This window comes from Danio rerio, chromosome 23, assembly GCF_049306965.1.
Source record: "Danio rerio strain Tuebingen ecotype United States chromosome 23, GRCz12tu, whole genome shotgun sequence".
In the NCBI taxonomy this organism is placed as follows: domain Eukaryota; kingdom Metazoa; phylum Chordata; class Actinopteri; order Cypriniformes; family Danionidae; genus Danio; species Danio rerio.
Window position 1 is genome coordinate 16,225,710 of NC_133198.1, and position 26,553 is coordinate 16,252,262.

Below are 26,553 nucleotides of genomic sequence, written 5' to 3' on the forward strand. Positions count from 1 at the left end.
CTAAAATAGAGACGAAGCAGAAGGAAAATGAATGAATTGATGAATGAATGAAATGATTGACGTTTTTATGCTTGTGCTGTGCGGCTTGCTCACGACAAAGTCGAACGAGTGGCCGCGAGCTCCGGTGGCCAGTCAGAGCCAGCGCCCCACAGCAAACTGATTAAGAGATGTTGGATGGCTGCCAATATATGATAGGAATTCTTCCAAAGTTTCAGATGATATCTGGGCTTGTGCATAATAATTTAAAATGAAAGTGAAAGTCATGACATTTGGCCAAGGATAAGAATAGCCTACAAGAGTGTTTCGATTATTATATTAATCGTATGTCATGCTTGGGCTTATTTGAATAACACCTCGCTGTTTACCATTTCCGAAAGTGGAGCTGACGTCGGCAAGAAATTGCTTGTATAATTGTAAATAGAGTGATGAATATTAATGGATTTCTTATATCTGTCATTTCTGATAATATAATTGATTAGTGTGAGCTTATGAGTTTCCAACACAGCAAAAATGCATCCAGAATCCTAAACCAATAACTTTGTCAAGCAAAAATTATGATTTTATAGGCTACTGATTTTTAAAAAAAAAAAACAAGAAAAAAGAAACTATTAGCTACCTTAGCAATTGTTTATTTAAATATGATCATCTCAAAATATAAAATAAAAACATAATGGTTTGACTTTGTGAAATCATAAAACACACTTGCAGAAAAGAGTTAATAGAATAAATGAGCAAATACATTCTCTACAGTAGATGGCGATTAAAGCTCAGTAATACCCCATGAGGATGAACATGAGCTGCTTTGCAGGAACCCCTCAACCACGCATGTCAAACCACGCATTCTAAACATTAATCTTATGAAACTAGCTCAAGTGACAACTATATTAAATTTAAAACAGTTTAAATAAGTTTGTTTAATAACTGCAAAAAAAGATTAACATTGCTAATCATAAAATACAAACGGTCGCTGCAAAGTTATAAATAACGGTTTTCTCATTTAATACTGAAAACAAATTAAAGTCAGTTATAACTGCCTATTATCAAACCACAGGCGACTCATTTTATTACTTATCATTGGCTGCGACATTGCTATTAGCGTTAATACCTTTTTCTCGACTATAGGCTACATAACAATAAAACAATAATCTGGAAAAACTAAGATTTTGCAAACGTTTAACCATGGCAGAACCCCAAAAATTAGAAAAAAGAAGAGAACGACAGGCAGAGTGATAAAAAGGATAAATAGAAATATTAATTTAGAATCACGGATGACTTATTTAAGCGCAATAGCCCAAATAAATGTCATACAATAATAATATTAACAATAATAATAACTTAAATGATGAAAATGAATAACCTATTCCAATCCTGACATAGCTGCGTTTAAACAGCGCAAACATACTCCTTATAGTTATGCCATATTAGACGGTTCTGTGTGAATAACTAAAGAGAAGACGCCTTTAATGCATTCGCATGTTAAATTATTTTAAATCAGACGCCCCATCTATAACCAACCTTAAATCATACCTGAACTCTGTTTAACAGTTCCAAGTAAACTGTTTTGTGACATTCTCATAAAATCTCTCTGCTTTTGAAAATCTTTGTTCGTAATTGTTCTTAGCCCTGTCAATGTTTATCTATTTTGTATTATTATTATAATAATGTTTTCTCTCCTGTTTCTCATACGTTTATATTCTTTAGCTGTCAATATAATACTTAGCGTCTATGGAAGAAAGAGACAATAAAGATAGACAATGTGTAACATCATATTCATCAAAAGACGGTTTATGTGCAAGTAACCGCACCGGTCCGAGCAGGAGCCAGCATGGGAGACAAGCTCCGATAAGATTGCAGAACAACGTCTGTCCCTGGATCAGGAGTGAGCTTTACGCGATCACCAGCTGGCTTCCGTTACATAAGGGCAAATATAGATGACTAAAACCTCATTTACTCATTTTACTCATACTTTTTATTATTTATAATGTCCAAGGTATTGATATTAAAATTGAATGCTACTTTTTTGCCTTTATTAGCCTTTTTCTCGCCTGTTTACTGGGTTAAAAATCTTACATTATTCCATCTCCACCTGCTGGTGAAAGCTAGAGCAGCTGGCGATCTTCACTCTGCAATCTATTGCTTCTCCTGCAGTTCCCGGATGTAATGTTGAATTTTATCAGTCGAATTTGATCCACTGAATTTATGGAAGCGAATATTAGAACTGAAATAAAATGAACTGAAAATGACCTTTTGAATATTATACATCGTATTTTTAAAGGGTATTGAATATTTTTTAAGTGAAATCTGAAAATTGAATATGAATTATTGAATTTTTAAGTATGAAAACGTGTTTGAAATATTTTTCGTTGAAATATTCACAGCTTAAATAAACAGATATGTTAAATTTCAGGACCTAAAAATACAAACCCTGGAATTCAAGTCATTAAAATGCAAGAACTTGTTAATACGGTGTATTATTTTTTTCAGTTTGTGATATTCAACAAGCTTTTTAATTCAAGACTTTAGGCATTGATTTTGTTCCATATATCAGTCAATCAGATTCAAGAACCAGACAGAACTGTTGTATTCATATTGCACGATATTTATTACATTACAGTGAATTGTGTGGTGGGATCTTCACAGTTATGTTTTAACTGTGAAGATCTCTTTTGTCTCACACAATTCCTTCATGTTGTCCCAACACAAAAGTTAACCTAAATCTTTGTACAAATTCCTGTGGATTCATCATAAAATAATTAAGTTGTCCAAAAAAATCCCAGACTTTGCTAATTCAGCTAATTTTAAATAAGTTGTTTGTACAAACAGCAGTGTTTATAAATGTGAATGAAGATTTATTTAAAAAAAAAGATTTATTTTGGCATTAGAAAATTTGACATTAGTTAATAGTTTTTCTCATGTTCATACATGTACAGCTCATACATCTCTTTAATATAGATAATTTCACATGATAGCAGACATTCTGTAATAATATCACATCTCATTACTCTTGCCTGGAGGACAACCTAAGTTTAAAAAAAAATGTCGGCGCTTTCACAACTCTCCCATTGCTATTTAATCTAAGACATTGGTCTAGGGATTGGGTTTTATGTCTTTTTCATTTGTACGTTGTCATTTTTTAATATCTTTAATGCAAACTCATTGCCCTTCTGGGAAATTAAAGACTTATTGTTCTGTATCATGGTGGCTGCACAAATACATGAGAGCAGTCTCTTTCCTCCACACCAGCAAAATAGAATGGGACAAAATAAATGGCGTCTTCTTGTAGTTCAGTGGTTTGATGACTACACTGTTTTCCCCCCCATACATTGATTCATTTATTTGTGCCTCATCATAAATACTGACTCTCAAAAATAGTTTTGATAGTTCCTGCCTCTCAGCTACACTGAAATCTACACTAAATATACATGATTGAGTGTATAGGTGCATAGTGTACACTACCTGACAAAAGTCTTGTTGCCCATCAAAGTTTTAGAAACAGCAAATAATAACTTGACTTCTAGTTGATCATGTGGTATCAGAAGTGTCTTATATTAAAGGTGAAAGCCTCTAGATTAAGCTTATTTTACCTAAATGTAAAAATATGATCATGCCTTGATTTTTAATGATTTAATCAGAACAGTAAGGTCTGACTCTGCTTAGACAAAAGTCTTGACACTTGACAGAAATAATGTACAGTATAGAAAATAAAGGCATGGTGCCGTGGAAAAAGAATGAATATTGTGTGTGACTCCCATGAGCTTGGAGGACTGTGTCCATACATCTCTACAACGACTCAAATAACTTATTAATAAAGTCATCTGGAATGGCAAATAGCATTCTTGCAGGTTTTCCAGAGTTCATTAAGATTCTTTGGATTCATCTTCAGTGCCTCCTCCTTTATCTTACCCCAGACATGCTCAATAATGTTCATGTCTGGTGACTGGTCTGGCCAATCCTGGAGCACCTTCTTTGCTTTCAGGAACTTTTCAGTAACTGTCTTGAAGCAGGCTGTTGATGTTGCCATCCACTCTGCAGATCTCTCGCACGCCCCCATACTGAATGTAACCCCAAACCATGATATTTTCTTTACCAAACGTCTGATTTCTGTGAGAATCCTGAGTCCACTACAGTATTTGTCTCCTGCAGTATTTGTGATGATTGGGATGCAGTTCAACAGATGCTTCATTTGAAAAATCTACCTTCTGCCACTTTTCCAAATGATCAACTTTGGCTGCATTTACACTGCAGGTCTTGATGCTCATTTCCTGATTTTGTGACTGCATCCGATTTTTTTGATGACCTGCTTACATCATCTTTTAAAAGTGACTCGTTTCAGATTTTCTGCATTTACACAGCACACGGCAAAGGCGCAATGACCAGGGAAAAAAAGAGAGGGCGCTGACTAACAGCTGATAATTAAAGAGTGCTCTTTTCTCTATTCCTGTATGTAATCTGTTCGCAGCTTTTGACAGGCTGTTTTACTATAGTTTATGACAGAAAGGTTCTCATTTGTCCATCTTCTTTTGATATGTAGGCTTTTAAAAACCTTTAGGGCATCTCATGCTGAAAAATCCAGCTTAAACCAGCCTGGGCTGATTGGCTGGTTTTAGCTGGTTGACCAGCCTGGTTTTAGAGGGGTTTTGGCCATTTCCAGGCTGGTTTCCAGCCATTTCCAGCTTGGTCTTAGTTGGTCAGGATGGAAAATAACCAGCTTAATCCAGCTAAAATCAGCTTGACCAGCCTGGTTTAAGCTGGACATAGCTAGTTTTGGCTATAGGCTTCCAGCCTGTCTAGGCTGGTCAAGCTGGTTTTAGCTGGTCATCTCCCAGCCTGACCAGCTAAGACCAGGCTGGAAATGGCTGAAAACCAGCCTGGAAATGGCCAAAACCCCTCTAAAACCAGCCTGGTCGGTCAGCTAAAACCAGCCAACCAGCCTAAGCTGGTTTAAGCTGTTTTTTTCAGTAGGGATAATGTAATGTCCATGGCGTGATTTATGCATGGATGTAGGCTAGCTGTGCATTAGTTTTATATTAGCTTATATTGGTTACGTGGCGGACATTGCGTTTTCTCGCTCTCGTTAACATGCTTAAATACCTGTGCTATTTGACAGTATAAAAGCTGTTTAAGTCCTTGTGTATGAGATTTAAGGTTTGTGACTGGTTCGTGCTGAAGTCTGTTCTAAAAGTCAAAAATTCAAGTTATAATTTGTTGCTCTTACAAATGGAATCGACAACAAGACTTTTGTTCAATAGTGTATAGTGTGTCATTTGGAAACAACTACTAGCCTAATATTTGATATCAAAAGTTAAAGAAACTAAGTTGCCAGTGTGTCTGAATTCACACCTGATCTACCTGACATTAAACAATGCATATGTAAATCAAAAACAAAAAAAAATAGAAGGCATTTTCTGAAGACTGGTACAAGCTCACAGTGTGACAAGTAAAATCTACAAATAAACATTGTGGTGTTTCCACATTCACAACATTTATTTGCTTTTCAATAACTCATAAGGCATGTATTTGAAGTGCCGCCGCAAACATAGAGCAGGTCTGTGGGAAATACTGAACTCTCAGCATCAGGTTTGCTCCTAATTGTAACTCATTCTTCTATAGAATCACCTACTTTCAAAAGGAAGAGACTGTCTGATAAACTTAAACAGTCACCGACCACAGTTTGGGTTCATCTGGAAATAGTTTAGACCACTGATGTGGGGTAAAAATGAAACAATTGTGTGACAAACCTTATGTAGAATTGAAGCTGAAACTACTTCCACTCAAATAATTACTTTTGCTGCCTGTTCAAACTACTCAATTAAAATTAGAGTTTAATTTAGTTGAAAAGCACAATTTTTAAGTTTATTTGGGACAACTTAATTGTTTTTATGTTCAATCCACTTCAATTTTTTTAAAACCTAAATCAATTTGTGTCAGGACAACATAAAGGAATTGTGTGGAACCCAGTATTTTTCACAGTGGAGGTCTTTCCTGTCACGATTGATCCCAACATTCAATCATTTATTCATTTTCCTCTGGCTTAGTCCCTTTTTTTATCAGGGTTCACCACAGCAGAATGAACCGCCAACTATTCCAGCATATGTTATACACAGCGGATGCCCTTTTAGCCGCAGCCCAGTACTGGGAAAGCCCTGAGCTCAACATTAAATCTTTAAATCAAGCTACTCCAGGTACTCTATTCCTCTAATTAGTGTACTGTAAGTCACTTTAAATGAAAAAGCGTCTGCAAAATGACATGTGCGCACATGCTGGACTACAATCCTAAAAGGTCAAGTGTCATAAAATGAGTATGAAATGGCTGCTTGAGGTCATATAAGGTCGGCACCACTTGTGCTGTTTCTCAAGAGCATGTGACATGTTTTTAAGCCTACAGATTTTTGCTGTTTAAGTTTATTTGCTCAAGGACTTCAATGGTTAACGTCAGCTGAACTGTGTGGCTTATTCTTTTGCAGAGGTCAACCTTATGTGGCTGTTTGGTGTGTGTTTATAGTTGTTATTGTTTGTTTGTTTTAAGCTATTGTTTGGTATGGTATTAAATATATACTCTATCGATTAACTTTGTGAAGTAACAGTAATTTACAGTGTAAAAAATACATTTTGTTATTTAACATATTTCAGAATAACGTGGAAAAACCATAAAGTAAAACTGAAAAATTCTGTAGAATTTCTGTGTGGAATTTGCATGTTCTCCCTTCGTTCGCATGGGTTTCCTCCAGGTGCTCCGGTTTCCCCCACAGTCCAAAGACATGTGGTAAAGGTGAATTGGGTAGGCTAAATTGTCCGTAGTGTATGAGTGTGTTTTTGTGAAGGAGTGTGTGTGAATGTTTCTCAGAGATGGGTTGCGGCTGGAAGGGCATCCACTGCGTAAAAACGTGCTGGATAAGTTGGCGGTTCATTCTGCTGTGGGGACCCCGGATTAATAAAGGGACTAAGCTAACAAGAAAATGAAGGAATTAATGAATTCTGTAGAAAAACAGTTCATTACCAGAATTTAGAAAAATAATTTACATAGCCAACATACACAAATTATTGTTTGAAATGGCTGAAAATATTGATTAAAGTTAAACGAACACTCCACTTTTTTGGAAATAGGCTCATTTTACAACTCCATAGTTTTTTGAATACATTCTGCTGATCTCCGGGTCTGTCGGGAGCAATTTTAGCTTAGCTTAGCATAGATCATTGAATCAGATTAGATCGTTAGCATCTCACTCAATTGTGTAGAGTTTTAGAAATGTTCCTATTTAAAGCTTGACTCTTCTGTAGTTATATCATGATGCTTCTAGGGACTGTGTAGCGCCATTGTTGTGATCCAAGCCCTGTGAAGAGATGATGCCAAACATAGAGGACTTCTAAAGGTATCTATAATCCTGGACCAGGACGTATTCTGAGCAGATGCTGTGGCGGTTATAGAGGAGTGGAGAGCATGAGACTGATTACTAAAATACCCCAGTGACAGACGAATCTCCGCATTGATCCCGTGGGCCAGCCTGAACATTCACCGATGACCTACTCACACCCGCAACTTCTCCACGATGGACATCCAGCTTTCCCCAGCCTCCAGCGCCTAGACTGCAGCTCTGTCTGCACAAGAAGTTTGGCCAGAGGAGAAATGGTCATTCCTAACTGAGCCTGGTCTCTCTCAAGGTTTTTTTTTTTCTTTCACTTGGTGAAGTTTGTTCTATCGCCACTGACTAGCTTGGTTTGAGACTTGTGTTTCTGCACTTCGATGGATTTGTTCTTCAGTGTTTAGTCTTTCAGTAGTAAAATTTTAACTGAACTGAACTAAACTGAACTTCAACTCTGAAAACTGGACTGACACGATTTCAATCCACTAGAACTTCTATGTTAAGCTGCTTTGACACAATCTACAATGTAAACGCGCTGCAAAAATGAAGATGAATTAAATTGAATGCTACTGATCTAATCCAATTCAAGGATTTATGCTAAGCTAGGCTAAAAGTTCTCTCACCAGAGTCAGAGATTGGCTGAATTGATTTAAAAAAATGGTAAAACTCAAATGTATAACTCTATGAGAGTTGTAAAACGAGTTTACTTCCAGTAAACCTGGAGTGTTCCTTTAACCCTTCGTTAAATCTTAAATGGATACCTTAGGTATTTAGCAATCCATGACGTTGTTTATTACCATCTCCCTCCCTATTTTTTAAAAATTATTATATATTTTCATTTTAAACATTATTTTTTAAAGTAAGTTAGACGTACATCTTTTTAGTGTTCCTCAATCTATTCATTATTAGACAATATAAGCAAACAATAGAAAGCACAACAATACTAATACAAATGTATGTTTAATTCATTTGTTAGGTAAAACGTAAATATAAGTGGATTATATATATGTATATGTTAATTTAAACATTTCAGGATTTGAATTTTAAGTAAACACAGTCAGAAGCAGTAATTTACCTGTGGTTTGTAGTCGTTCAGTGTATACTACAGTAAGTCATGTGTTGCTATATATAAAACATTTATTTGACTACCGATGCCACAGGCAGCAAAACAAGCTTTGAAATGAATGTCTAGCACGCGTCGGTGAATTAAAACAATGGAGTTACACATTACAGTGGCAGTGTGTTGTTTGATGTAGATCCACAGCGATGCGTGCAGCTTAAGTTGTATTCTTTATCTGCCCACACTAACTCCTATGTGACTGAAGAGTTAAAAGCAAGGAAATAAGGGAAGACATATTAATATTATTCAGACTGGGTGTGATGCTAAATTTCCTGGATTCTGTGGATGAAAAGATATCCGAATGAAAGCTATGATTTGCACTCATGGAAATTGACCTGTAGCCTCTGACTTTTTAATATTTTAATATAGCTTTTAATATTGTTGGTAATGGATTACAAGTTGTTATATTTCATTTTTTTATACATGCAAAGTTGTATCTCTTGTGTTGTTGTTCATTTGCTTTTATAAGTGTTATATTTTTGTGTTTTGTTTTCTATTTTTATTTAATTGTTTTCTTTCTGTTTAGTAATTACTTAATTTGTGTTTTGATTGTTTTTTTATTTGAAATGTTGTTGTTGCTTTATTGTTTTTATGTTTTATTTTAATGAAATTTAATTTTTGTTTTGTTTTTGCATTGCCTTTATTATTGTGTATTCATTCATTCATGCTTTTTTTTCTGTGTTTTGTTGGGTTTTGAATTGTTTTCTTTTAGCTTTATTTAGTTTTGCTTATTTTAGATTTTGTGTTTTTCTTTTAGTTTTGTTTTAATTTACCTTTACTTTTGTATTCTGGGCTTTTGTGTTTTTTTTTTTTCGTTTTATTATGTTCATATAAATATCAGACCCCCTATTTTTTTGTGTGTGTGTGTGTGTGTGATTTTTTTGCTATAAAAATGACTGATATTGTGGTCGTAATTCTCAGAAATTTGCTGAAAACTTTGCGATAACAAAAATAAAGCTTCTTTATTTTGGTCTTTTGTCAAGACAAGATCTAAAAAGGTTGTATTACTCTTATTTTTATCCACGATCTTACTTTTTCCTTCTAAGATTTCACTTATCAATTTGACTTAATACCAGCCATAAAAATAATGTCCTTCAATTCGGTCACATCCAGCAGCCGTCATCCTTGAACCAATCTCCATCATTGTAAGCTGCTTGTTTTTCTGTTTGTGCTATTGCTTTATTTGTTAGATGTTTGCTTACATTTTCTTGTGCAGTCTAAAGCGTGTCAAACACTAGAAGTCATGTATAACAATAAATTGCAAACTGAAAAAAATGTAATTTGACTATGTGGGTTGGAATTTGATGTTTTATGAGATTAATTTTTTTTTAATTGTGATTATTTTGTGTATAAATTAAACATTTTGCAGGATCGCAAAAGTTTGCAACTTTTTGTTGATTTTGCTTTGAATTCGGCAAATCAAGAAAAACTAGGTGTACTGATTAATACACACATACAGTACATGTACACACAAATCCAGTAGTCAACATTTGAAGTGGATCAAAACCTTATATAAAAATATCAATTTCTGTAGTATACAAAATATATTGTTATATTTAGTTTTGTGTGTACATATTGTCACCTTAGAATTGTAAGGTTCTATTTGACATTTTTGTCAAAATTGAGTTTTTGACATATTCTTATTAATTGACAACTTATTTACATTATGGGCTGTTTTTTTTAAGTTGTTTACATTTTAAAACTTTTTATTTAAAAAACAAATGTTGCACATATACTGTTTGCTATGGAATGCAAAAACCTTGATGCTCAATATCTCAAAATCATTCAGAACGCAAATAGACCTTTAAAATTCCAAGGTGACGATATACAGTTAAAGGCAAAAATATTAGTCCTCCTGTGAAATTTTATTTATTTATTTATTTTTTTAATATTTGCAAGTGACAGAGCAAGGGAGTTTTCACAGTATTTCCTATAATATTATTTTATTTTGGGGAAAGTTTTATTTCTTTGAGTTTAGTTGAAATAAACACTGTTTTAAGAGTTCACACTTAGCTGATGATTGATTATAAGCAAGTTTGGCATGCTGTCCCAGGAGAGAGCCCTGAGCTCAAAGGTCAAAGGTCCCGTTTGCAGGGCGAGAGGGGAGCCTTGAGCTCAGGTAGATCTCGACAACTCCCGCTTGATAAAAACTGATGACTAAAAATTGAATGCTATGAAAAGATATGCTGCAGGGTGGGAGATTAACTGTAGTGCAAAATTTTGATTTATCAATTTACTTGTGCATGTTTTTGGAATGTGGGAGGAAACCGGAGGACCCGGGAAAAACCCACGCGAGCACGGGAAGAACATGCAAACTACACACAGAAACGATCACTGGCCTGTTAAAGGACTAGAACCGGTGACGTTCTTGCTGTGAGACAACAGTGCTAATCACTGGGCCAGTGTGCTGCCCAATGGAGGGAAAGTTGAAGAGGTAGGGGTGGAAGGGGGGCTCTTCAAATCGAAGATGACTGTAGTGAAAAAACCCTGGCTCTTTATAGTGGGTTAGGAATGGCCTAATTGGTGGAATCAGCCGTGTTTATGAATATACTTCACTTCAAATAATGATGGTTAATATAATTAGTTACTATAAAAATATTTGTTTTTAGTTTTTAACAGAACAAACCACTGTTGTCCAATAACTTGCCTAATTATATAAAATGTCTAGTTAACATAACTTTAAGCGGAAGCTAGTAGCTTGCAAAATCAATAGAAAAATATAATGTTCTGTCACTGTAATCTAGTTATTAAAAATCTCTCCATAAAAACAGTAATTGGGAAATATGTCTTTTTAAAAGTTTAAACTTCACACTAGTGCTAATAATTTTGACTTCACATACAGTTGAAATCAGAATTATTACCCTTCCTTTGAATGTTTTAAGTTTTTAATTTTTCAAACACCATTTTAAGGTAAAAATTTTTAGCCCCTATAAGCTATATAAATATTTTTGATAGTCTACAGAACAAACCATGGTTATACAATTACCCTAATTACCCTAACCTGCATAGTAAACCTAGTTAACCTAGTTAAGCCTTTAAATGTCAGTTTAAGCTGTGTAGAAGTGTCTTGAAAAATATCTAGTCAAATATTATTTACTGTCATCATGGCAAAGATAAAATAAATCAGTTATTAAATATGGGTTATTAAAACTATTATGTTTAGAAATGTGTTGAAAAAAATCTTCTCTCCGTTAAACAGAAATTGGGTTAAAAAATAAACAGAGGTGCTCATAATTCTGACTTCAACTCTATATGTGTGTGTTTTTGTCTATTGTTTTCTTTCATTTCAACTCTTTGTGTCTGTTTGCGCTTGATGCCTCCTAAATGCATTTGGATCTCGTCTTCAGGTGTAGATCTGGCTGGTAAAGCCTGGAAAGAGAGTCTGTCTGCCAGCTACAGCAGCTCCACCAGTGGAAACTGGAGTTGGGATGCCAGTGACCAATCAGTGCCCTCCACGCCATCACCGCCGCTCTCCAATGACACGGGCAAGAGCTTCCTGCTGTCCTGCCAGAGCGACGACAACAATGAAGAGAGTGAGAGCACACACTTCCTGTTCGAGGACCCCATCCCTCGCAAACGAAAGGTAAGGGTCAGGTCATATGAGTAAAACACAAAGAGTGGACTATAGTAACCTTAAAACAGCATGCAGTGTTTCACACATACAGTAGAGATCAAGTTTAGAAAATAGCCTTTAAAAAGTCCTAGTGCTTAGTTCTATTTGAAATTAATCTAAACGGAGCAGTTTTAAGCATATTACAAACTGTCATAGTCTGTAAAAAGAATTTAGTTTTTCTTATTTTTTATATATATATTTTCCAAATTATGTTTAACAGAGCAAGTTTTGGTTACAAAACCAGAGGACATTTTTAGAGTGTAGTTGGTTCATTTAAAAGAGATTTCAAGTATTATCTAGATCAAGGTTAAAATAGTTTAGAATTGTTCATTAGTTTTACTTTTCATTTCAATTCAATCAAATTCAGTTAGTTTTAATTAGTTTTTTTAGAGGGTGATTTACTAGTTTTTATTAATTTTTATATTTTGAAATTGCTTAGTTTTAGTTTAGTTTTTATTAGTTTTAGTGTTAATTTTACTTTTTAGTTTGTTGAGTTTTGTAAATAAGGATATTTGTTAGATGTAAGACTGAAAATCATCTGAATAAATATTGTATAATAAAAAATCAACCAAAAGACACAATAACACTAGAATCTACCATTACCATCTACAAGCCTGTGCAAGGCTGCTTCTGATGTTTGATACACAGTAGTACACAGGATCTTTAACGCGAACCAGATCTTTTATTAAAATTAATGTTGACAGGTTAGGACTTAACACGTAGTCAGCAATCATAATTTCAGTCAGTTAAAGCATCGCCATGATCTGAAAAGTTTATTAGAGTTACGTTTTGCAACCCAACCGAAGAATGATTCACTTATTTAAATTCCATTAGACTTTCTGTTTTGAAATAAACTTGAGTTTCGCCTGGTCTTCTTATTTAATCCTTCAGTTTACCCGCGCTGCAGTCGGTCAAGATTGATTCAGTCTTAACAGGCTGTCATGTACTGTTTGTGTTTAGTTCACTAATTTGCGCATGCGCAGTATTATTGGTTCCCCTTCGGTTGGGGAACTTCAGTGCCATAGAGTGGATTGATTGAATCCACGAAATGGGAGGATTCGGTTCAGAAGCCGCTTGTCTGAAAGAGTATTGAACGGGCCAATGAATGCAATGAATTGTCAGCGTAAGCTTGCACAGGTGTACTTCATTGCCAATTATCCCAGCATATAAGCACACCTGGAGCGAGCAGACGCCATCCTTTTCGCTTCAGAGACTTTCTGATCGAGTCGATGAGGGTTCCTCCTGCTGTGACCAGCGATTCTGAGCGAACGAGAGCATTCTCCCGGTCCAGAGTGTGTACACGCAGCGGCAGACGGTCGAGCTGGGTTTCTCCCTTGCCTGGCGTTCTTTGGGTCCGGTCCTCCAGAGCGGTGCGTATAAAGTTGCAAACTTCACAGAAAGAGCAACACAGTCGTGCAGCACGTCCTTTTCAGGACGGCGCTCCGACTGTGCGTTTCTGGATGCGGTGGTTTCCTGTCCTCGGATGATGGGCACGAGCACCGCGTTTCATGTCTGGGGGGTCCAGCATGTTAATGCGCTGCTCGCGGGCAGTTCATGTCATCATTGCGATGCCATGACTGTTGCGCAGTAAAGATCGCGGCTAGCCTTTGCAAAAGGGCGAACCACCCCAGTTGTCCCCTGCTCTGCAGCGGGCACTCGGGCAGATCTGAGGGTTTCAGCGAGAGATAATCCGTCGCCCACAGGCCCGCGGACCTCCCGCTCCTCTAAGCGCTCCATCCAAGCTTCGGGCGGGGGAAGCGATCCGTCTAACAGATGGTAGCCCTTACGCCCGATGACACCGGAGACCAGACGTCCACCGCGGCATCGGAGGGTGGGCTTTCATTGTCCGATGATGATCCAGACCCGCTCGCCCCCTTCGGGCTGGTGAGCGCTGTCACTACGGATCCTGAAACGGACATGTTAGCCGTGCTTTCCCGGGCTGCTTCCGTCCGCTGCGTGTGCGTTGGGGAGGACGATGTCCACATTAGTGATCCAGGAGCGCCACCCCTGGCTGATATGCGCGAAGTCGACAAAGTCCGCTTTCTTGACTTTCCCCATATCCCAAGCCATGTTCGGCGACACCGTCTGTGAATTCACCCAGGAATTCAAGGCGGTGAGAGAGCAGTTGGTGGGTGATGTCTTATCGGCGGTCCGTAGCCCGCTCCGCCCGCCGTGCCATTCATACCTGCTCCTCGCCGAAGGCGCCCGCCTACGAGAGCTGCTCCGCCCCCGCACACGCCTCTGGCGAAGCGAGCACGTCGGGCACCTCGGAAGCAGGCAGCCCCCCTGCCCAGAACGCCGCTAAGTCTGGCAACGGACCGCGAAGCGTCCCTGGGACAGGCCATCTGGAGAAGAGGGAACTTGCTCTTTCCCCGCTGGAGGGCGGGGCCCCATTTCCAACGGCACTTTTTACTGCCATGAAAACATTATGAAAGGGCACTTTTTACTTCCCCAGATGTGACAGCCCGAAATCTGCCAGTCTGGGACGCTATGCTTTCTAGCTTGCAGATTCGGTGCGTTTCGCCAGTGGCTCACGAGCGCTGGGAGGACGGTCTCCTTTCTCCCACCCCTCGAGCCTCCCCTCCGGAGCTCGGGTTCGGAGTGAGAGCAAATATCTCACCTCCAGCTTTTCCGTGGGACCCGCGAGCTTCCCGGATCAGCACACCCACTCCGCGCTGCCCCACTGCTGGTACGTCAGCGATTGTAGCGATGAGTCCATTAGCGGGAGCTCTGCCTGCCTGGTTAGCGCGGGCCAGCTCTTCGCGGTGGCTCATACGCACAATCAGACTCGGCTATGCGATTCAGTTCGCGAAACGACCCCCCAAGTCGCGGGTGTGTATTCACCAGGGTCAGCCCCCTGTCCGCCCCTGTCTTGCGAGAGGAGATTGCTGTCCTCCTGGCGAAGGATGCAATCGAGCCGCTCCCTCCAGCCGAGATGGAGAGCGGGTTTTACAGCCCACACTTCATCGTGCCCAAAAAGAGCGGTGGGTCACGGCCAATCCTAGATCTGCGCGTTTTGAACCGCTGCCTGCACAAGCTGCCGTTCAGAATGCTCACGCAGAAGCGCATCCTCCGGTGCGTTCGTCCTCTGCGTTGGTCTGCAGCATTAGACCTGATGGACGCGTATTTCCATGTCTCCACTCTTCCTCGCCACCGTCAGTTTCTGCGGTTTGCGTTTGAAGGTCGAGCTTGGCAATACAAAGCCCTCCCCTTCGGGCTCTCTCTGTCTCCGCGGGTCCTCACCAAGCCCGCGGAGGGTGCCTCAGCGCCCCTTCGGCTCGCGGGCATCTGCATACTCGATTTCTTTACGACTGGCTGATTTTTGCCCTCTCTCGGAGCAATTGATTATGCACAGAGACAAAGTGCTCTGGCACTTCCACCTGTGGGGGTTTCAGGTCAACCGAGAAAAGAGCAAACTCGCCCCCGTGCAGAGGATCTCTTCTCTCGGGCTGGAGCTGGACTCGGTCACCATGGCAGCGCGCCTCTCCGGAGAGCGTGCTCAGCTGATGCTGTACTGTCTGAGAGAGCTCGACAGTAAAATAGTGGTCCCACTGAAACTATTTCAGAGGCTCCTGGGGCATATGGCATCCGCAGCCGCTTCATGCCACTCGGATTATTCTATATGAGACCACTTCAGCACTGGCTTCACGATCGAGTCCCCAGACGCGCATGGCACGCTCGCGCACACCGAGTCTCTGTTACTGCGCTGTGTCGCCGCGCCCTCAGCCCTTGGAGCGACCCCTCCTTCCTACAGGCCTGGGTGTCTCTAGAACAGGCGTCCAGTCTTGTTGTCGTTTCAGCAGACGGTTCCAACACGGGCTGGGGGGCTGTGCGTTGCGGGCATGCGGCTGCGGACCTGTGAAAAGGTACCCAGTTGCATTGGCATATCGCCTGGAGCTGTTGGCAGTGTTCCTCGCTCTCCACCGTTTTTTTCCGGTGCTGGAGCGGCAACACGTGCTGGTCAGGACGGATAGTACGGCGGCGGTAGCGTATATCAGCCGTATAGGGGGTATGCGCTCTCGCCGCATGTCTCAGCTCGCCCGCCGTCTGCTCCTCTGGAGTCATCCGCGGCTGAAATCGCTGCACGCCATTCATATTCAGGCAAGCTCAACCGTGCAGCCAATGCGCTCTCACGGCAGCCTTGCGTCCTGGAGAATGGAGACTCCACCCCGAGTCTGTTCAGCTGATATGGGCGCGATTCGGGGAAGCCCAGATCGATCTGTTGCTTCCCCCGAGATTGCTCATTGCCAGTTGTTCTTTCCCTGACCGAGTGCTCTCGGCACGGATGCACTGGCTTACAGCTGGCCTCGGGGCACGCGCAAATACGCGTTTCCCCCAGTGAGCCTGCTCGCGCAGTTACTGTGCAAGGTCAGGGAGGACGAGGAACAGGTTGCTGGTTGCGCCCCTCTGGCTCAACCGGACCTGGATGTCAGAGCTCTCCCTCGCGATAGCCCTCCCCTGGCGGTCCCTTCGAGAGAGCACCTACTCTCTCAGGGACAGGGCACCACCTGGCACCCTCGCCGATCTTTGGAGATTTTTAGACGCGAGGAAGACTTAGGTAACCTCCGATTGGTGGCTAATACCGTCACTCGGGCTAGAGCCCCCTCCCCGAGCGCGCCTATGCCCTGACGTGGAGTCTATTCACTGAATGGTGTGTCTCTCGCTGAGAAGACCCCCGTAATCTGCCAGATCAGCGTTGTGCTTTCTTTACGCCGAGAGAAGTTGGAGAGCAGGCTGTCGCCCTCCACACTCAAGGTTACGTGGCTGCCATCTCCGCTCTCATAACGCGGTGGCTGGCAGCACCGTGGGAACGCATAACCTCATCATCCGGTTCCTCAGGGGCGTTAAGCGAATTAATCCACCCGCCCCCTCTCATGCCCTCTTAGGATCTCGCCCTCGCTACACAAGCCGCGTCAGATCCCTTCGATCCTCAACTCAGTATCTTTCTGTCCCTGAAGACAGCTCTGCTGGTCGCGTTGATATCGATTAGAGTGTCGGGGACCCGGAGGCATTTTTCGGTCAATGACTCATGCCTGTAATTGGGCTGGCTTTCTCTCACGTCCTGAGACCCCGCCCGCGATATGTGCCCAAGGTTCCTACCACTCCGTTTTAATACGAGGTAGTGAGCCTGCAAGCGCTGCCCTCGGAGGAGGCAGACCCAGCCCTTCTTTATTGTCCAGTTCGCATTTTGCGTATTATCCGGACCGCACTCAGAGTTTACATCATCTGAGCAGCTCTTCGTCTGTTATAGCGGTCGGCAGCAGGGAAGTGCCGTACCGAAATAAGTTCCCACTAGATTGTGGATGCCTTTCTTTCACTATCAGAGCCGAGATGAGCCGCGTCCCCCGAGAGCGCTAACAGACATCTGTAGAGCTGCGGGCTGGGTGACACCCAACACATTTGCAAGGTTTTACCATCTGCGAGTGGAGCCGGTTTCCTCAAGGGTATTAGGTGACCCTTGGTGATTGAGGAAACAATTCGGTAGGGTGTTGAAACACGCTTGCTGCGCCATTTTCCCTAACACGGAGATACGTGCGCGTTTTTATCTGTCAGTAAAGTTCCCCATCAGGTGAGCCCTGCAGATTCCTCCGTGGCCCCCAGCACTGACTCAGCGGAGGAGTCACTTGCTGGCCCACTACGTTGTAGGTCTGCCCGCTGGTCAGCCCGCGTTTTGGGTAAAGGTGCCTGCTATGCGTGATCCCCACTAGGCGATCCCATATGCTTATTCCGCCACGGTTAAGTCCCCCCCTGGGCGGACCCGTGTCTTCCCTCCCCGCTAACCATTCTTTTGCTATGCGTACTCCCCCTTTTTAGGGCTAGTCCATATGTAAATTCTGCCATCTATCCCCCCTTGGGTAACGGATGGCCTCCGCAGCGTCCTCCCTATCGGGATTGCACGCTTCCCAACGTACTGTCGTATTTTCCTAGAATTATCTAGATGCTCACGACTTCCCAAAAATATATCTAAATCCGTAAAACTTCTGTTGAAGTAGGATAAATTAGGGCCAGGGACACGTTGGAGGACCGAGCCTCCCATGATGTGGGTGCGTCACGCTTGCTTGACAATCCCCTCATCGGGGGCGTTGGTAAGGTGCAGTCATTATGGCGCTTTCCATACTTCTCCCATTTCAATCAATCCACTCTATGGCACTGAAGTTCCCCAACCGCAGGGGAAAGTTCGAGGTTACAGAAGTAACCCTTCGTTCCCCGAGGAGGGGAACGGAAGTGCCATACTCCATCGCCATAATGGCTGTCCCTTAGCTGTTTGAAAGTCTCTTCAGCTTAAAAGGATGGCGTCTGCTCGCTCCAGGTGTGCTTATATGCTGGGATAATTGGCAATGAAGTACACCTGTGCAAGCTTACGCTGCCAATTCATTGCATTCATTGGCCTGTTCAATACTCTTTCAGACAAGCGGCTTCTGAACCGAATCCTCCCATTTCGTGGATTCATTCAATCCACTCTATGGCACTTCCGTTCCCCTCCTCGGGGAACGAAGGGTTACTTCTGTAACCTCGAAGGTTCACCGCTTCTCGTGTACTGTTCTAATAACTGAATAACTCAGTATATATTGGTTTATTTCAGGACAGAGGGGAGTAATAAGCTTGTAAAATGTAAGTTGTTTGTGGAAAAGTGCTGAATTGTATCAAATGATTCAGTTCGATTTGGTGAATTGGTTCAACCAGTTTACTTAGAAGATCCGGTTAAAAATAACAATTCGTTCACGATCACTAATACAGAAATGAAACCTATTATTGGGCACAAATGAGTTTATACTTTTAAGTGTCTGCTCTGGTTGTATTCAATGCTGTCCCCGTGCTACTGCTTGTCCGGCCATTGTTTTTGTTGAGGGAGCAACAGCAGGTCTGACCTAAGGAGGTCCGGCTTGATCTGGCCAATGGCATCAGGATTACAGACTTTAAAGCCGCTTTTCCACTATCGTGCTGAATCGTTCTTTAAACAGAACTGTTCCATTCCGTGCCAAACCGGGCCAGACAGCACGGATACGGTTTCATTTTCCACTGTCGTGCTGCGACAAAGCTCTTTAAAACATTACACAAAACGCATCAGTAGTTGCCTTGGTAACGCAATGTAAACGGCTCCCTTTGTTCAACTAAAGTTAAATAAGAGCCGAAACTATTTATTTATTTTTTTTCATAAAAGCAAAAGCAACCATGTGACTAAACACTGTTATGCCGCTCTATGAAATAGGGGTGCTAAATGTGCACCCTTATTTATTTATATGTTGCGCAGCTCTGGCTAAATTTTATTTGGAGGGAAAATTACCAAAATGTAACGTGATGATTAAAAATAATTGGAGGGGAAATAAATAATATTTAAAATCTCTGAACATAACAGAAAAATAAACAATGATAAGACAACAAAAATAGTGCATTTGTATTATAGTGGCAGAAATATAATTAAAAAAATAAAATAAAATAAAATAAAAACACAGCACATAAATTATTTCATTTTTAACAATTAATTAAATTACACTGCGTTTTTATATCAAAAGTTGATAATGATATAAAATATACTACATTTTGATGGTAAAATGAAACCAGTTAAGCGATGGCTGTTATTTGTTTTAGTATTTAAACATTAAATAACGAATGCAGCAAGTGAAAATAAAAACGAATATGAAACAACACGTATATTGCAGGATTTAAAGCATTTAAAGCACTATTATATTTAGCAAAATGCTGCTCTATTATCTTTTTATTTTGATCATTTTATTTTTATTATAATAATTATTTTTGTGTTCATATTAACTAACAAGCTGTAGGCGAATTATTGCTAGACGTTTTAGAAAATATTTGCGTAGCTAGCCTATATAAAGATCACCACAAAAAAACTAAAACACAGAAACATACATGCCTCATAAATGTCATATAACTTATGTATAATTGAATCATATAATTGCCTATAGCTGAAATGATAAAAATGCTCATTTTATTTTTATAAAACATTTGTCAAAACGTATTGATATTTTTTGAGGAAAAGCAATTCTGACATTTAAGAATCCATATTTATTTAATTCATTCATTCTTTTGACTTGTTTATTAGTGCATATGCTATAATATAAATCATACAACAGTACCTTGGACAGTTACAGTGCCGCTCCGAAAAGCTTTCAAGCAAAGTCTTTTGGACGGCCGACATTACAACACGACGTCCTTCAGGTGGTCTCGCCGGTATTAACACGCTGTCCTGGCTTTGAATTAAAAAGTGCAATTATTTCCTCGTTGTTAAAAGAGTCTGCAAGTTCGTGTTCCATGGATATATATATCGTGATGTTGTTGTGGAATTTGGACATCGACGATGCTAAGCGTGACTTTATTCGCTTTATTCGATGCGCAGCAGGAAAAAAAGTCAGCAGCGCAAGTCGCTGGCATGTTTCTCCCAGATCAGAGCGAGTTTTGTGCTGTGAAATACAGCGCTGCGTGCAATAAACTCACATTCAGCAGGCGAAGTAGGTCTGTATTCAAGTCAATAAAATAATAACGTTAATGAATAAAATATCTTCGTAAGAATGTGATGAGTTATTCACTTCTCTGCCAGAGACTGCTCTATGCTCTCATCCCATACGATCCCATACGAACCACTAACATCATTAATTTAGGAAATCATCCACCCTTTTCAAACTGTATCGTTTAGACCTGGATCGTTATTTTATATTAAATGTACTGTAGTTTATTGAGGATGTCTGATGACTAGCGCGCTTCTGCTGAGCCAGCTGTGGTAGCTTAGCAACCGAGTCGCGACGTCAACACACAGAATCTGTCAGCACAGTTCAGCACGGTTGTCTAACCGTGCCGAGAATTCCGGGCTGAGAACGGTTTGTAATCGTGCCGCGCCGTTCCAGGCTCAGTGGAGAAACAACCGTAACCGTACCGAAGTGTTCTTAGAACGGTTTGGCACGATAGTGGAAAAGCAGCTTAAGGTCCAGTAATGGTCAACCACCTGGCAGCGCAAAGTAAATAGATTTACTTCTAAAAGGCTTACAGTAGGTTTATGTATTACATACATTTACAAAAACAAAAATAAAGGACATTTTTGCTTTAATTTTAGTTAGTTTTGTATGTACACAATACAGTTTCAGTTCTTTCAGTTCAGTTTTTAAACTCGTTTTAATTTTTATTTCAGGTAACGAAAAGTTTTTTTTCAATTCTATTTTTTGTTTTTTTTTTATTTGTTTTTGTTAACTATAATAACCTAGAGATCTAGATGTTTTTCTCATGTTTTTCTCAAGTTTTTTATCTGTGAGGCAAGTATTAGCTGAGATGTATGGTTCACAACAAGGAAGCTGCAGAAACACACACGTCTGGATTGAGCCCACTCCCCAGAGAAATATCAGCCTATAGCAATCAGTGATTGGCTCCTTTACTTGAAAGCGAAGCTTCCTTTGCTAGAGCATCCATACTGACCATTACATTTTTCCTCATTCAAAGCTATACGAGTGACACCACTTGTGTATTCTATAGTTTTTGGTTATAACAACTAAGAAACTACATTTCCTGAAAGCTGGTGATACAAAAACAGAAGCCAAAAAATAAAATAAACAAGTAAACAACAGGGTCAGAATGTAGTAACATCTGAAAATGTGGTAAAAATCAGGCTACCGCGAGGGCTTCTCTTTTTCTTGACTGCTTTTTAAAACTGATGGTTGGGTTTAGGGAGGTGGGTGGTCAGTTCAATCGGTGCTTTTGAAAACACTATTGGTTGGGTTTAGGAAAGAAGGAGGGTGGGTCAGTCATTTAGTCAGTTAGTCAGTCAACAGCGGCCTCATGAGAAAAACAAGATCTCAAAAAGCATTCACAGCCGCCTCTGGTGGATTCACGAAAACGAAAACTGCAAAATATTGTACCTCCTGGGACATATTTAGCGCTCTCCAGAAAAGTATATAGCGGTACGTTTTCTGAATAAGCCTGGATTGGATGTCCAGGAGAGACTCGGGATATCCGTGGGAAACTTGTGATTTCTGTGAGAGACTCGTGTTGTCTTAGAGACTGTGTTACATAAAAAAAATAAAAACTATTTTAGCAACATTTTAGATCAGTGTGCAATTTCTAAATCTCTATTGAAGGTCTCAGTATGGTTAAAAAACACTGTATCTACTATAAATTACTAGTATATTTTTCTGTGGGTGTCTGATGATGGAAAATATATCTGGTAGCAGATATCTTAGCCTCTGTTACTTTTTACCTTGCACGAGTTTGTTAACATTTATTATTATTTATTTAGGATATGCATTTTCACATTCTGACTCCAATGCCTAATTATTTAACTGTTGAAAAGACTATAAATGATATATTCTTAAAAATAAAATATGATGTGTTCTTTGAAAGAGTTGCATTATGAAGATTTTATATTGTCATTCTGGCATTAATGAGTGGCATAACATGGTCTTAAAATGACATCAATATCGTTTAGAGCAATATATTTTGGTGCAATATATTAAAAAATAGATATCATGCTAGGCCTACTGTATGGTATACGTTCCATGATGTGTTGATATGTTATTTCTGATACTTTATTTCTGCACATTAGGGTAATAGCATCACTGTTCAATAAACTCACCCATGTTCCTTTAGTCAGTTTAGAAGTCTATTAAACTCATCAACACAAGTACAATGAGTCTTGCCACTTTTGTGCATCAGAAAGTGATGGACTGTTCTCTTATTTTTTTTCACTTCAAAAAATGCTTTTCTTTCTTTGATTTTTGGTCTTGTTTCTAGTCCAAATAGCTAAAGATTCTTAAACTAAGAAGCATTTTCTAGTCAAGCGAAAATATGGTCTTGTTTTAAGAAATGATGTGCCAAAATTCAGTAAGTTTTTACCTTAAAACATGCAATATAATCCACCAATGGGGTGAGCAAAACAATCTTATGTCAAAACGAAATGTGTGTGCGTGCATGCTTGGGTGCGTGTGCGCATGCATGTGTGTGCTCTTACAGATCCACTCAGGTTTATGCTTTCACAGCGATACACGTCACACGCAGTAATACACGTTTTCCACACTGTTCCCCAGTGCAGGATTTTGTAAACATGGATTCTGTCAGGACTGCACGCCTCTCTCTAAAGAAAAGGAGAAGAGTGAAAAAATGTTTATTCAGATGTTTTTTGATTCAGAATATTTCTCAACTCTGATGCCATATGTGCAACTGCAGATACAGGACGGGGAAAGTCATTGGATGGAAAAAGCTTCCTTAAGTGATTTCAGACACAGTTGAAGTCAGAATTATTAGCCCCCCTAAATTATTAGCCCCCTGTTTATTTTTCCCCCCAATTTCTATTTAACGGAGAGAAGATTTTTTTTTCAACAGATTTTTTATACGTAATAGTTTTAAATAATAACTCATAATAATTGAACTGAATTGAATTAACTGATTTCTTTGATCTTTGCCATGATGACAGTAAATTATATTTGACTAGATATTTTTCAAGACACTTCTACACAGCTTAAAGTGACATTTAAAGGCTTAACTAGGTTAATTAGGTTAACTAGGCAGGTTAGGGTAATTAGGCAAGTTATTGTATAACAATGGTTTGTTCTGTAAAAAAAATTTACTTAAAGGGGTTATTAATTTTTACCTTAAAATGATTTTAAAAATTTTTTATTGCTTTTATTTTAGCCGAAATAAAACAAATAAGACAAGAAGAAGAAAAGATATACTCAGACATACTTTAAAGATTTCCTTGCTCTGTTAAACATCATTTGGGAAATATTTAAAAAAAGAAAAAAAAATCCAAGTTAATTCTGACTTCAACTGTATATAAAGGGAATGTTTTGCAGTACGACTTGATCTGTTTGTTGTATATTATATAGATTTTTCTGCTTCCCAAGACTTATTTATTTAATCAAAATTACAGAAATTATATATATATATATATATATATATATATATATATATATATATATATATATATATATATATATATATATATATATATATTTAGACTAAAATATTATTTTGATAAGTATATCTGTTTAATAGATCAGTTTTGTTCAAATGCACCACATAAATGACATATATTCAGTGAAAAATGGATAAAAATATTCATGAAGTGCACTTTACTTCTGTGATGCGAAGTTAAATTTTCAGCATCAATGCTCTAGTCTAGTCAGTGTCACGTGGTCCTTGAGAAGAAAGCATTATAATATTATGATCTAGTGCTAATTATTATTACTTACACTCCAAAAATATAGCGTTTTTCTTACTTGTTCAAACTACTTAGCTAATCGAGCTAAAACAACACAATTGTTGAGATTTTTATTTATTGTTTTATGTTCAGTCCACTTAAATTAAGGTAACTTAAGTTTACTTAGGGTTTGTGTTAGGGCAACATGAATGAATGGTGTGGAACCCTGCATACAGTGTATTATTAGTGTTGTACTGCTTATATTTTTGTGGACACTGATATATATATATATATATATATATATATATATATATATATATATATATATATATATATATATATATATATATATATATATATATATATATATATATATTCAGGATTTTTTTGAAGAACAAAAAGTTCAGTGTACAGCATTTATTTGAATGCGAACCTTTTGTAATGTTATAAATCTTTCATTAATTTAAGGCATCTCTGCTGAATAAAAACTGTAGATGTGTCAGCCCATAGCATTCTGTCATGTTAATATTTACAATATGCCATGTTAATTTAACAAGCATAACTTGTTGTTCAAGTTCTTTAATCTAAAAGGAAATTATGTAATTTGAACAAATAAAATCATGTTATTTAATAAATAAATGATGTAGTTTAAGCATATAAAAATCATGTTCTTTAATTGTAAAGAAATGGTGTGGTTTGAACATATAAAAGTCATGTTATTTAATCAAAGTTAAATTATGTAGCCTGAACATAAAAAAACAATTTAATTGAAAATATTAAAAAAAATAATGTTTAATAAACATAACTTTATTATGTGCAACCGATGTACATATTTTTTATGTTAATTCGACAATTTTTTTTTTCAGTGTGTAATGGTACATATTTTAAGGCATAATCTGAAGCTGAATAAATGTTCATTGATGTATGATTTGTTGTGCTATGATAATTTCACAGTCATTATACTACTTAATGTCTGGAATCTGAGTGTTCAAAACATATATGCAGAAATATCTAAACAAATGATTATAATCTCCTTTAAAGTTGTCTAACTTAAGTTCTTACTCTTTAAAAAATGCCTTATTCCACATAATTGATTTGTTTTGTGACAGCATGAATTAATTAAGTTAATTAATGTACAAATTTAAGTGGATTGAACATAAAAATAATTAAGTTGTCAAAAAAAGAATCAAGAGTTGTGTTGTTTCAGCTTATTTTAAGTAATTTGATCAAGAAGCAAACCATTTTTGAGTGCATACTTTAAGTTATGTTAAGGAAATGTACAAAATCTTCACAAAGATGATCTTTACTGAATATCAGACCATATTTGGCCTGTCATTTTTAACAGAATATGACTAGAGTCAAAATTAACAGAAATTTTACTGACCTTAAATTTTGGAACACAAAAGCAAAAATCACATTTAAATCAAGACGCTTCCTGTGGACATCAACAGAGTAACACATTGGAGTAAATGTTTGCTTAAAGACTTGTTAATACTAGTATGTAATTGCTTACTTGCCATATCCCTGCAAAGTTAATGTCCAGTCCTTTACTTCCTGTCAGGACTGTTTTTGTTTTTAAACCAAGTAACTGTGCAATGATATGCCAAAGTACGCTGAAAAATTATCTTTGCTGTTTGCTCAAACTACTTATTTAAAATCAGCTGAAAAACCCAAGATAGCTTAATTGTTTTATTATTAATGCACTTAACTTTGTAAAAACATAGAACTTGACGTTTATCTGATAAAAATATTCAACTTTAAATCAGTGCTGTTAATGTTACCATAAATATGGTTATTTTTTTAAATAAAGATCGTTCAGACTCAAATAATTTATAAAGCGAAAATAGTTGATGTAAATTCAATAAATAATGTTTTTCAGTTCAATATTCTTTTAGTGCAAACCTTGTTTACTTATAAAAAAATATTAGTATTATGCCAGATTGTGTTAGAAACCATCCAATTTACAGCTAAAAATATAATCAGAATATTTAAGCGAATACTCCATAAAAGACCATATACAGAGTTTCTCATTTCTCATGGGTTTGCACTACATGAAGTGGAATATGTTTTGGGCTGCAGTGAGTGCAGAAAGACAGATGGATGTGTCCCATACTGCTAGTGCTTGTTTTAGGCAACAGCGCTGGCCGTCTCCTCTATTATTTCAGCTCACCAGAGGCCTCCCGCGCCCCTATATGTTCCGCTATAGCCAATACAAACCACTCTCGGTGGAGGAGAACAAGAAAATGAAGCAGAGCAGCTTCCTGAAGCGTAACACTAGAGGACTGACGACTCATTCATAAACACTCATGGCTAAATC

The 26,553-nt window shown here is 38.7% G+C and overlaps 1 protein-coding gene and 1 long non-coding RNA gene across 6 annotated transcripts in view; one reads left to right on the top strand and one right to left on the bottom strand.

Annotated features, from left to right (window-relative positions):
• slc2a4rg (SLC2A4 regulator) overlaps positions 1 to 26,553 on the top strand; it is a 147,953-nt gene that overhangs the window by 93,684 nt on the left and 27,716 nt on the right. For 4 of the 5 annotated variants that reach the window (XR_012398872.1, XR_012398873.1, XM_005162014.6 and 1 more), the window contains exon 4: positions 11,829 to 12,064. Coding sequence is in view for 2 of the 5 variants with exons in the window: in XM_005162014.6 (XP_005162071.3) it covers positions 11,829 to 12,064 (236 nt within the window). In the remaining 3 variants the exon portion in view is untranslated. Of the gene's footprint in view, positions 1 to 11,828; positions 13,086 to 18,613; positions 19,017 to 21,036; positions 23,825 to 26,553 lie in introns of those variants that run through there. The other variant, XR_012398874.1, reaches the window with a different exon arrangement.
• On the bottom strand, positions 9,006 to 25,747 carry LOC141380590 (uncharacterized). Its single transcript, XR_012398875.1, has 3 exons — positions 25,621 to 25,747; positions 23,049 to 23,171; positions 9,006 to 11,985 (listed from the first exon to the last, which is right to left on the bottom strand). It is a non-coding gene; the product is annotated as an uncharacterized lncRNA (long non-coding RNA).